The sequence below is a fragment of the Eumetopias jubatus genome, unplaced genomic scaffold (genome assembly GCF_037043125.1).
Source record: "Eumetopias jubatus isolate StellerSeaLion01/CBP00866 unplaced genomic scaffold, mEumJub1_p1.0 scaffold_10, whole genome shotgun sequence".
NCBI classification, from domain to species: Eukaryota; Metazoa; Chordata; class Mammalia; order Carnivora; family Otariidae; genus Eumetopias; species Eumetopias jubatus.
Window position 1 is genome coordinate 95709214 of NW_028274816.1, and position 12702 is coordinate 95721915.

The 12702-nt window shown below is 51.6% G+C and overlaps 1 protein-coding gene across 2 annotated transcripts in view; it reads left to right on the top strand.

Moving 5' to 3' along the window:
• Window positions 1-12702, top strand: part of ERN1 (endoplasmic reticulum to nucleus signaling 1) — a 78813-nt gene that overhangs the window by 54331 nt on the left and 11780 nt on the right. For both annotated transcript variants that reach the window (XM_028087404.2, XM_028087408.2), the window contains exons 7-14: window positions 67-168; window positions 1009-1270; window positions 2544-2622; window positions 3431-3596; window positions 7118-7236; window positions 9730-9921; window positions 11367-11631; window positions 12376-12466. In XM_028087404.2, the coding sequence (XP_027943205.1) occupies window positions 67-168; window positions 1009-1270; window positions 2544-2622; window positions 3431-3596; window positions 7118-7236; window positions 9730-9921; window positions 11367-11631; window positions 12376-12466 (1276 nt within the window). The remainder of the gene's footprint in view (window positions 1-66; window positions 169-1008; window positions 1271-2543; window positions 2623-3430; window positions 3597-7117; window positions 7237-9729; window positions 9922-11366; window positions 11632-12375; window positions 12467-12702) is intronic.

Sequence of the window (12702 nt, forward strand, 5' to 3'; positions counted from 1 at the left end):
GGTAAGGTCGGCACCCCAGCAGGGGCTGTGGCCCCTGCAGGTAACCGGCTGGTGTGTGTTCTCCAGAGTACACCATCACCATGTACGACACCAAAACCCGTGAGCTCCGGTGGAACGCCACCTACTTTGACTATGCAGCCTCTTTGCCTGAGGACGACGGGGACTATAGTAAGTGCTCCTGGCGGCTCTGCACGGCTGGCTGGGTACGCGTGACCGCTGAGGAAGCCAGACGCTGGGTTTTCTTTTAAGGCACTCTTGGCCACCAGCTTCTGGACTTTCTAAGGCTTCGACAGTCAGTATTGAAGGGGCAGGGGCCTGGGTGAGAAGTGTGGAGGGGAACCTTAGTAGAACGGGTGGGCCATTTAGCCTGAGAGGAGGGAGGATGTGCCTTGTTGAGTCTCTCTGTGTCCCAGAAGGAACGTACCACAAACCCATGGGAAGCAGAACTAAGTACCTGCTGTGATGTGAACAACCCATCCCCTAAATGTGACTCATCCCCTAGTTTATTTCTCTCGTAAACGTTCCCCCAACTCAAATGAAAACTGAAAGCCAGTTTTGCCATCTGAACACTGATACCTGGAAGTTTGACAGAAATCTCCTCTGTGGGGCAGATGTGGGCCGTGTCAGTGGTCAGCTTTGACTTTCCACTCCATCAATTGGTTCAAAATGATTGCTACAAAATATCCAAATCCTAGGCCTCTCCACTGGCTCTTTCTTCCTCACTGTTGACTCGCACTAATTGCATAGAATGCTAAAGAATCTCACCAAGTAAATTGCCTTCCACAGAGTGGTCCTATCTTATGTTTATAAAGCAGGCAGCTCTCACTGTCCTGATGTTGTAGATCCTGCGTGGGTTCATTGGAAACAAGTGAAATTGTCAGGAGGATATCTGAGAATACTCCAGAAGCCTTGTTTCCTCTAGCTGAGTGACTGCCACTTGCCAGGACAGAGAGGATGTGGTCGCAAGATGGGGTGAGACGGCATGCTTTGTTTATTTGATCTGTACAGAGATGTCCCACTTTGTGTCCAACGGCGACGGGCTGGTGGTGACCGTGGACAGTGAATCCGGCGACGTCCTGTGGATCCAAAACTACGCTTCCCCCGTGGTGGCCTTTTATGTCTGGCAGAGGGAGGGTCTGAAGAAGGTGATGCACATCAACGTTGCCGTGGAGACCCTGCGCTACCTGACCTTCATGTCTGGGGAGGTGGGCCGCATCACCAAGTGGAAGTACCCGTTCCCCAAGGAGACAGAGGCCAAGAGCAAGCTGACGTGAGTCAGGGGACCCTGGGCAAAATAGGGCAGCCGTGACCCAGACGTCCCAGTCCTGCTGCAGCGTGGCAGACCATACACAGGATGCCACGGTGCAGGGCACGCCTCTTGGAAGCCACGAGGTGGATAAAGAGCCAGGACTGGCTCAGTCGGAAAGCTTGTAATGCAAAAAGAACCGGGACATCCCTTGACGCGTCAGAGTTCTCAAGTATTGAATAAATCAGAAATATGGACAGGGATAAGAGACTGCTGATTCAGAACCACAGTACAATTTGGATCTATCTCAGCTGATGGGAGGACAAGAGCTATCTTTACCTTTTAACTTTCTAAATTTTCTAAATTTTTTACTGTAAGTTATATTCGTTTCCAAAACCAGGAAAAGAGTATTACCGTGTGTGTGCCGGAGCCTCAGCAGGCTTGTGTTCGCCATCCCCACCTGTTAGCAACCTGTACCTCAGTCCCTTGGCCTTGCCGAATCCCCATTTCCCGCTCTGCAGAGCTGCAGAGAGAGTGGGTGAGACTGGGAGAGTGCTCTAGAAGTTGTACGGCACCTTTCACATGACAGGTATCTGCTGAGAGAGGTTTGAATTTAGTGGACGACCAACCCCAAACTGGCAATGGATGGTAACCACAAGGGGTCTGGAGGTGCAGCCGCTGCCTTTTCATGTTGACCCCCACAGACAAAGCCGGACCCTCCCCCCACCTCACCCCTCGATGCCCTAGGCAGGGACAGCCCACCAGCGGGGGAGCAGAGCCTCACCCAGTTTGGAGCTTTTTGTGTATCCTTTTGCTGTAGTCATCCACCTGAGAGCAGCTAACTATTTCTTAGGGCTTCTGTAGAACCTCTAGACTCCCGAAGAGTCACAATTCAGAATGGCAGCTCGGCTGTCAGAGCGGGCTATGGCCAAGGCCATCTTAGTGGCTCTGCAGTGGCCATGAGCATTCAGTCCTTCCTGGGGGAGACTGTCCGTCGTTGTCTCTGCAGGCAGGCGTGGGGGTGGTCCGGCGCAGCCCTGCCCGTGGCAGGTGAGGAAAGCAAGGCTTGCAGTTAGGTGACTTGTACGTGCCTCTGGAGGCAGTGACAGTCGGGGCCTGCAGTCCAGGTTCCCAGGACAGTAGCCCTGCCTTCACGTCCCCACTGCCCGACTGCCAGGGGTTAATCTGGTTATTCTTAACGTGGCATTTGGGGCTGGGATACTTCTCTCCAGAAAGGCCCCTTTTGTGGGACACAGAAATTAAATGGCTGGAATGCGTATTTCTGCTTGTCTCCTAGGCCCACCCTGTATGTTGGGAAATACTCTACCAGCCTGTATGCCTCCCCCTCCATGGTTCACGAGGGGGTCGCCGTTGTGGTAAGTCTCCTCTGGGCGGCTCACAGGTGCAGCCTCCTCCCAAGCACTCCTCTTCCATTTTGGCAAAGAATGACTCAATTATATTTGAACATCCTGTGGGTAAAGAATGCAAACACTGGTCTTAGATCCTCAGAAACAGTTTCTGCCCATACCACATTCTACTTCTTGAGGGAAGATGCATGACAAGAGCAGCTTCCTAAGGCAAGGGAGCTTGGTCGTTCCACTTTGCTTTCCTGTTCAAGTCTAAACTGCCCAGGCTGCTGTTCATGCCCTCCTCCATCTCCATCCGGGCCCTCAGGGCCCTTCTGCCGCACTCTGGGGGCTCTGTGGGAGTTGTACAGCCCATCTTCTCCCCAGTTCCAGAAGGTTCCTGTTTGCCTTTCTCCACCTTTGTTCAGGCCGTGCCTCATGCATCAAATGCCCTCCCTTCCTTTTTCCTGCTCAAATCCTTTCCATCCTTTGGTGACTTCTCGAGGCCTCCTCAGACCTTACCAGCCTCTTCCAAGTGCGGAGCCAGCACCGGGCTCCTGGCCGGAGCTTCTTCCACCCCTCACTTGCCGCTGCTTCTCACAGTAGCCTCCGGGAACTCCACATGCATTCTTCCCAGGTCCCAGACAGAAGAACTTAGATGTCCCTGATAAAGGTGTCAGCGCAACAGTGTCACATGTTGAGGGAGGAGCTGCTGCCATCTGAGGGCCTTTGTGTCTTGCTCTGACTGTCCTGGAGCAGCCCCACGCTAGAAATCCCTCCCCTTGGGTGCGCGTCTACAAGAGCTGCCCCAGACCTCGCTCCTGTGCTTTATTCACAGCCCCGAGGCAGCACTCTTCCTTTGCTGGAAGGCCCCCAGACCGACGGGGTCACCATTGGGGACAAAGGGGAGTGTGTGATCACGCCCAGCACAGACCTCAAGTTTGACCCTGGGCTCAAAGGGAAGAACAAGCTCAACTACCTGAGGAACTACTGGCTTCTAATTGGTAAGAGCGGGTTTTGCATCCGTTCCGGCCGCTGCGTGCTGCCCCCTGATGGGCAAAGGCGGCCTTGCTAGTGACCGTGGCCAACTTGGCACTGGGCTCAGTTCAGGTCCGAGATAGTTTTTCAGACCTGGAGCCGTTTTTACCCCCAAGGAAAAGAAACAGGGTAACTGTGTTACCAAGTCAATTCTCAAAAGCCATTTAATGTTCCAAAACCCAAGTACTGACTTGCGCAGTTCTCTGGCACACTGACCGTCTGTTACGTGCCAGGCACTGGTACTAAGCACTTGAGAACCCACCTCCTCATTTCTGCCAGTAGACACCCTTATTATTCCACTTAGGGGAAACCAGGGCGATTCCTATGGAAGAGTTCCCTGGGGGTGGGGCTGGGGCAGGGGCTGGGGGGAGGGGAGGGTTGGAGACCCAGGAGGGTTGGAAGCCGTGAATAGATCGAGGCTGGACTTGGGTCAAGGAGCCATGGCAGAAGTCCCTGATGTGTGTATGTGGGGGGGAGTCCCCCCTTTTCCTTTCGCTTCTGTTGTTGCTGTCCTTGCTAATGGCCCTCAGGGGGAATTGGGGGGTCCCGTCAGCCACAGAGATAAGTTGAGATGACACTCGAAGGCAGTGAGTGTGACAAATGAAGGCAGGGTCACGTGAGAGGAGCTATGTCTCTGGCAAGTGTCCCATGTAATTAGAGCGGGGCAGAGTTTTCTCGAGTTTGATTTGCCTTTGTGTGCCCCGTCTCCCCCAGTTCCGCTGCCTCCCGGCCCCAGAGGTGGTGAGAGGCAGGGATGCGGCCTCGTGAGGGGGGCCAGGAGGCAAGTGGGGGCTGGCTGCTGAGTGGAAGGGGGCAGAGAGAGGGCAGCGCTGGAGGCACCGCGAGGGGAGGGGATGTGGAGCAGCTCAGAAGAGTGTGGGCCCAGGAGGCCTCAGGATCGGCCCCGAGGCAGCACCCGGGCTGGTGGGGGGGTGGTAACTGGGTGTTGCAGACAGGAGCCTGAGCCTCCTGGAGTCCTGATCAGTCCCTTTATGGTTGTCCGGGTCTTGTTCTTCCTGACTCCCTGTAGCCACTTTTTCTCTGCTTCTTATTTCTACCAAATAATGGGCAAAGGAGACAACAGTAATTCTGCCTTTTTTTTTTTTCTTTTTTGAACAGTAGTTTCAAGAGCTTGCGTGAGTGGGCCATGTGAGGGGGAAAATAGCTGTGAGCGGAGGCCATTAAAATTATAAGGTCACATAGTTTTCTGTACCAGTTAAGGGATACATAAACTGCTCACCAGTGGCTAAGAAGTGAAAAAATTATTGGAAACTAAGGAAATGTGTATGTAAGACTATAAAAACTATGGGGGAAAAGACTTCATGGCTAGGTCGCAAAATGATACCCTTTTAAAGTGGAAAGGTTGTCCAAGTAAGAAAACGAGAGAAACTCAACAAAGTAAGAAGAAGTAGTTAGGGAATCACCCCACACTTCTGAAGTCCCCTGGAGGGACTCCAGAGCTAGTCATTTTTTAGTCAATTTTAAATAAGGAACTACTTGACAATCTTTGCAGAGACTCGGGGCCACAGGTAAAATGACATGCCCTTTTATGTCCAACTGTGTCCTTTGATTTGGTTTTTGGGGAAGACATTAAGGATATCCCCACTTCCACGTTGGTCTTGAAAATAAAATGAGTCCACTTAGCTTGAGCCGTGTGGTCTCTGGGTTTTCCCAGAGCAGTGGTGCTAACCTGGGGTGCTCTTGGCTTCCCCTGGGAGCTTTGTCAGACAAGCATGTATGACCCCTGGAGATCCTGATTCAGTAGATCCAGACATGATGATGATGATAAATAAATCACGAAGTCCAGGTACTGTTTGTACAAAAATGTGTTGGGATCTCCTGATGATGCTTGTGGAACAGTTGGTTCAGCGTGTGTAGCATGATAGCACCAAAGGCCCAGCTGTGGGAGATGCCTGTCTATGAGCAGAAGTACAGCAGGAAGCGAGGATCCGGGCCAATCCTGTCTGTAGTGGTCTGTGGCTAGGTCACTAGCAGGGAGGCAGGACTTGAAACACCGGGAGCAGGCCCTGGGGGTGCGGGTGGGGCAGGCAGGGCTCTGTAGCACAGGTTGACACATGGGAGAGCAACCCGTTTTCTCCTGGGCGGGGGAGAGGGGAAGGTTTCTTGTTAGTGAGCTTCAGAGGTACCCAGAGAAACTCACATTCAGATCCCCGGGCCCCATCAGCAAGGCCGATTCCAGGGTCTGAAGCAGGTAGACCCCACATGAGGACATCATGCTTCCCAACAAAGCATGTCTCACAGTTCTCACAGACAAGGGGAAACTGGTGATGGTTCAAAACAAGATGAGGGTTCCCTTAAAAAACGATCTTGTAGAGGGGCACCTGGGTGGTTCAGTCAGTTAAGCGTTTGCCTTCAGCTCAGGTCATGAACCCAGGGTCCTAGGGTCAAGCCCCGTGTCAGGTTCCCTGCTCAGTGGGGAGTCTGCTTCTTCCTCTGTTCTCTCTCTCTCTCTCTCTCAAATAAATAAATAAAATCTTTAAAAAAAAAAAAAAGAACGATTTTATAGAGAACTGACCTGAAGATAAAGATTTTTTTCCAGATCAAGAAATGTACATAGTGTGGACTAGTTCTTGTTTATTTTTGTCTTGGAAATATAGACCATAGAATCTCTGATAGGTTTGGGACAGCAGTAGAAAGATCATAGGGTGAGATCCGAATCACAGGGAGAGAACAAAAAGGAAAGTGCGTCCTGGGGCCAACAGCCCAATGAGAGAGTTAACTGGCTCTTCTGGGCAGTATAGGAGTCATTTAATGTTAGAGCTAAATAGATTTTCAAGCCATTATCAAATCCCAGTTGCCTATTTTATTCAACTTTGTCTCTCTTACAGTAATATGCACACAGTAGATGCTCAATAAATGTGTAACATATACTAGGTAGTCTTCAAATAGCGTAGAGAACAGTGAGTGAGCGCTGAGAGAACCATGACCCCCTGCTCCGGTAGCAAATGCATCCTGTTTCTTTCTTGTGAATAATTCACCACTTCCCAGGATGGAAGCTCCCATTTAGATAACAGGAATAGAACTCCACCTGAGCAATTTAAATACCAAGGTGGGAATGTGATAGCCTTAGTATAGTGATATTTATAAGGTAGGCCTTCAAGGGAGAACTGCTTGAATTTTTAATGAAGCTTCAAGATGCTTCAGCAGCCCACAAGGTAAATTAGGAATTACCCACAGAAGTCTTGCTCTGAACATATCCCAAAGATCCTGAATCATCTCTCCTGACAAGGACACTTCTTTGCCCCTCATTGTGAGATCCAGAACACTGTATATCTGCCACTGGGTAATAAAATTTCTGTCTTGATGAGATTTTTCTGGTAACTGCCTCTCCTTTTCTCTTGCTTTACAAATGTGGGTGTTTGCACTCTGGGCCCTGACTCAGTGGGGAGCGACTGTTGCCTAAGCTTAGCATGGAGGGCTCCCACTGTGGGGAACTGGTCTCATGGAAATTTGTTTCCTCTCATAGGACACCATGAAACCCCCCTGTCTGCGTCTACCAAGATGCTGGAGAGATTCCCCAACAACCTGCCCAAACATCGGGAAAACGTGATTCCTGCCGATTCAGAGAAGAAGAGCTTTGAGGAAGTGAGTGGGGATGTGAACAGTTAGTTTCTGGCTCCTCGTGTCAGGTGTTGGGGGAAGGCATTTGTCCTTGCCTTTGGAGCTTGCAGTGGACTCAGGAAGGGAGAGGAATGCTGGGGAACCCATAGCAAACATCACCCAGTGAGGGCCTGGTGGGTAGGAAGACAGAGTGCTTAGTGAGGGCCATGGGAAAGGCAGAGGGACAGGGGAGGGAGTTGGCCTGGTGGGACAGAGGTAGAGGGCACTGGAGGACAGAGAACAGCAGAGTTGAAGGCCTAGAGGTAGGACGAACCCTACGTGTGCAGCTCTGGGGCCAAGACCAGAGCTGAGGCCACCAGGTGGGGGGCATTGGGAAGTGGGACCACGTGCTGCAGAGGAACCATGTTACTGAGCTTTGCTTGCGCCTGGCAGTGGAGCCAACGGTTGATGAGAAGAGGAGGCAGGAGACTGAAGCTTCATGAAGCCACGAGTGGCCCTTTGGAAGCGGCCGGCTTGGCTGCTTGGTCTGGTAGAGGCTTGGTCTGGCAGGGACCCAGCGTGCCCACAGAATGGAGATTTGGGCAGCAGGGAGGCCCACCCAGGTGGTAGCTGCCGTGAGCCTCTGACCTGGGCTGCCCTCCTGCAGCTCTGGAGAGACAGAGTGCCAGGCAGGGTCTCAGCTGGACGCAGATGGCCACCCAGATTAGGATGGTCAGAGGGGAGTTAAGAAAGGGATTATTCGCACAGGTGTGGATAGCCCTAGGGGTTCTTTTAGCATCCTTTAGCCTGAAGTTGGGAGGTGGCAGTGGAAAGCATGGAGATTCAGTTGACATACTCAGCAACCCCAAAGAATTGGACCTCCTTTCCCTCCCCCTGCCCCATCTGCTGGTGTCCCAATCAGGAACCAGAGGGCAGGGAGACTCTGCTGTGCCCATAGGTGGCCGCCTTCTGTGGCACAGAGCAGTTGGAGAAGGTGGGAGGGTGGTTCTGCAGGGGGGGGATTCCAGCATGGCCAGTGGGGTGGGGAGGGGGTCCAGAGAAGCCATTTAGACTTGGCAACTCCTGCAACCCTGCAACAGGGGACTCGAGCCTGAGAGGGGCCTGGACTATGGGCAAGGTCTGAGAAAGACGAGGGGGGCTGGCTGATATGGGGACCGAGATCACTGCAAGTTCACTGTAGGGCTCAGAGAGAAAGGGAAGGAAAATTATGTAGCTGTTTAAGACTCTAGAGCGAAACATCTCGAGTTGCCTGTCGTCTTTGGAGGTAGCCAGTTAGAGAAGCACACTGAGTCCTAAGACAGGTATTTTGGAAAACTTTGGTGCCATAAGGTCTTGATCTGATGTTGATCTTATTAAAATCACTCGTATCTACCACTAAACACGTAGAAAATAAAAGTATAGAGAAGAAAATAAGACAGACCCTTAATCTAATGCCCAGAGATAGCCACAGTTAAGATTTTAATAATCATCCAAACTTGAACAGAGCTTTTAAAAACTCCACTATAATACTCTGAGGTGCATTTATATGGCAACAAGACAACCTTTTTAACAAACACTTGACCGAATATAACCAAGTGTTCCTGGTCACATGCTCAGCAGACATTCCTCAGCTGTCTGCTCCCCACCAGCTGTGCCGCCCCCACCCCATACACCATGGGAGTGAGGCAGCCAGAGGGGAGAGAAGCACAGGCAGAAGTCTGGGGGCGGGGGGCAGGGGGGAGGTGTGTGCAGGGCGGGTGATGCCAAGGTCTGCGCTTGCCAGGAGGCTGTGTGTTCGCCTCACTGGGCAAACGGTGACGGCACTCCTGGGACACTGGATGTTTGAGAACACATCGATGCATTTTTCGAAACTGTTCTTGGAGTCCTAGAGACTCCCGGAAGCTGAGATGGGAGGTCCGCTTTTATCTGGTTTAATTTTAGGCTTCCAAGTAAAATTGTCTTTAACAAAAGCTTCTGATGCTTTTCAGAAACTTTGAAAAATAGTGGGATATGTGAGAAAAATGATTTTGCTTTTGGAGTTGCCCTGAAAGTTTACAAGCAACAGAAGCAAGCTGCTTTATTGTTCTTCAGCCACATGTGTGCACACGCAGGGTTTTCCTTTTTAATGTGAAATGGTTTTATTAAAGTGACTATCAACCTTTTCACCAGACTTTGTCACCGATGACATCAGAGTTTTCCCAAATATCAAATCTATCCTCAAAGGAGGATGTCTTTGCCTTTAGCGAGGCTTTTCAAAAGAATATAGGATCTGAAGGCCCTTCCAAAAGTACTGCTCTTAGAACTGTTTTTGAGTACTGATAACCTCACGGCAATAAAGCCTGGCCTCTCAAGATAGTCACTTTGATAAAGGCAGTGATTATTTGGCCATGTGATCTCTGGTGAGCTTAAGAAAAAAAAAAAACCCAGCACATTCTACAGTATGATCCTTCCCAGTAGTCATGGCTACTCTTGACCATTTGGCTCATTTATATCTGGCCAGAAATTGTTCAGTGACTACATCACTCTGTCCCATACAAGGTTATCAACCTGGTTGACCAGACTTCAGAAAACGCGCCTACCACCGTTTCACAGGATGTGGAAGAGAAATACGAGCATGCCCCTGCCAAGCCCGAGGCCCCCGTGGACTCCATGCTCAAGGACATTGCCACCATCATCCTGAGCACCTTCCTGCTCATCGGCTGGGTGGCCTTCATCATCACCTACCCCTTGGTAAAGCTGTGCCCCTTCACTTTGCCCTCCCGGGTGTTTCTGAACTTCTGTACTGGTCATCTGGTGTCCGTGAGCTCCATGCACAGCGACGCACATGGCAGACAAGCAGATACGTTTCCTTTCACATATCAAAGTTAGTATTTGCTTATCTTCAGAAACATTGTAGTTAAAAAGACACTAGTTTCTCAGGAAAGGACAGTTGTTTTTTTTTTTTAACCTATGTCTTAGAGTTAACTGATTGTAAAAGCTGATTTGTAAACCTTGCTTTTGCAGGTCATTTCGAATAGTCAACTGTATTTTCCTTTTTAAGAATAGGCATGATAGATGAAAATCCACTTACCAGCTAGAGTGAAAAAGGTGGCATTCCTTCCACTTTCTATTGGAAATGAGTCAGCTAAGATTACATAGTTGAATAGGTTGTCAGTTGGATAAAACATTCTAGAATATTCCTTCATCAGGTTGCTCAGAGCACTGAAGTGTCATCACCTTAGAATACTAGTGTCCAGGAAGCTCATGTCCCCTACAGGAATGGGAGTGACTAACTCTTCCATTTGTGCAAATGGGTTCACTTGCATTGTTTTATATTTTACCTCACACAGTTCTATGAAATCATTATTGCTGTGCCCTACCCACAAATGAAGAAGCTAAGCTCTGGGGAAGTTAAATAACTTTCCCAAGGTTACTCAGCTGGTAGGGGGCATTTCCAGGATTTGAACCCAAGTTCAGAGAAAGAGAGTGTGGGGGTGTACATGAGAGCCAGAAAACTCCCAGGGGGGATTGGCTACACAGCCGTCCCTTCAGTGACCTTCCCACACACAGGCAGTGATAATCACGGATCACTGCTACTTCAAATTATGACAACGAATTTTCCAGAATAGATGAGAGGAGTAGGGGAGGTGGGGAAGGCAGCATGGTGAAATGGGGGGATTGGGACTTGGCCAGGCCACGTGTTTCAGCCACATCCAGGCTGTGAGGCTGTGAGCCCCAGCTGCTTCCTCTGCCTGTCTGGATTGGTGACCATCTGTGTGCCAACCTCTATGGAGTACACAACCGTGGTAGACAGCAAGCCCAGGTCTTCCTGTATCCACCATGTTCTGTTTGGTTCCTTGTTTGTAACAACTCCCAGACTTTCATAGAAGTCCCAGAATTTTAGAATTAAATGGACCCCCCCCCGCACCCTTCATCTGGCTTAGCCTCCACCTACAGCAGAGTCCTCCCTCTTGCCCCTGCCGGGCCCCTCCAGCAGGGGAACTGGGCTTTCCTGGGAAATACTAACTGGCAAGAACCCATCCTGCCTCCTGTGCCTTCTCACTGGTCTCGGCCCGCCCTGTGGGGTTCCGTAAAGGGTACCTGCTTCTTCTGCCACAGGGAGCCCTCTCTGCTGGCCTGCCTGTGTCCCTGGGGGAGCAGGCTGCACTTGTCTGGACGTGTCTCTCTCTTCCCAGAGCATGCAGCAGCAGCAGCAGCTCCAGCACCAGCAGTTCCAGAAGGAACTAGAGAAAATCCAGCTCCTGCAACAGCAGCTGCCCTTCCATCCACCTGGAGACATGGCTCAGGATGCTGAGCTCTTGGACTCGTCCGGCCTATACTCCGAGAGCTCGGGTACCAGCAGCCCCAGCACGTCCCCCAGAGCCTCCAACCACTCGCTGCACTCCACTGGCTCGGCCTCCAAGGCTGGCACCAGCCCCTTCCTGGAGCAGGACGATGAGGGTAAAGCAAGTTGCTGTCTTCTCTTTCCTTTGAACACAGTCTGAGAACCATAAAGTACCAGGTCCTCCCGGGGAGTCTGCATGGGATTATGGAGTGCCATTTCTAAGGGTTCACAGTGTTCTCGCCTCATTCCCTGTCACTCTGGCGGCCCCGGGCTTCCATGCCATCCCAGGACCTTTCCCCCTCAGGGGCCCTTTGGGGGACCCATCTTGCTCCATGAGGGCTGGCAGTTGCTGCTGGCCAGAGGTCCACTGGGTGTCTGGCTTGAGAGCGTTCCTGATGCCAGCCAGGGGCCCCGTGTGACAGTGCCATTGTTGACCCACATTCCTCTGGGGGGTTGGCTCAGACCGGCCGTCTGGGCAATATTCTGAGGGGATGGATGCAGAGCTCGTGCAAGAGACCTGAGCCCCAGTCTCAAGCTGGAGGCCGCTTCTGGCCTCTTCATTTGCACATCCACTGCTGCTCCCTGAAGGGTTCAGGTGGTAATCATAGGTGCATCTGTGGGGAACCCGTCTCCTGAGAGTAATGCAGAGGCAGGAATGGAGGGCAGGAGGCAGGGGAGGCCGAGGTCCTGGGCGTCAGTCGGGGAGTGGACCCCGCGGGTTCTTGCCTACCGTGGGCTGGGAACATACAGCCTGAGAGGTCCCGTCTCTGAATCTGAGCTCAGGAAGCTCGCACCATTCTGGCCTCAAGGTGTTTTAGATTGTGTTTGTTTAAAACCACTTCTTCCTGTTTTTGTCCCAGATGAGGAAACCAGCATGGTGATAGTTGGGAAGATTTCATTCTGTCCCAAGGACGTGCTGGGTCACGGAGCTGAGGGTACGATTGTGTACCGGTGAGTGGCCCCGGGAGCTCTGTGACTTCACCGCCTGTCCCAGTACCTGTCAGCTTGCGGGTGGCAGGCCAGGCTCCAGGGGTGCAGTGGGATCACAGCGGTGGTGTGGTGCCAAGACGCAGGAGTTCACCTCCTGGGAGGAAGCGATGGTTGGTCAGGGCTGTGAGGCTCACAAGGCGGCTGCTGGCTCACGGGACAAGGAGCACGGTGGGTCCGTGGGTCTCTCGTCTCCACAG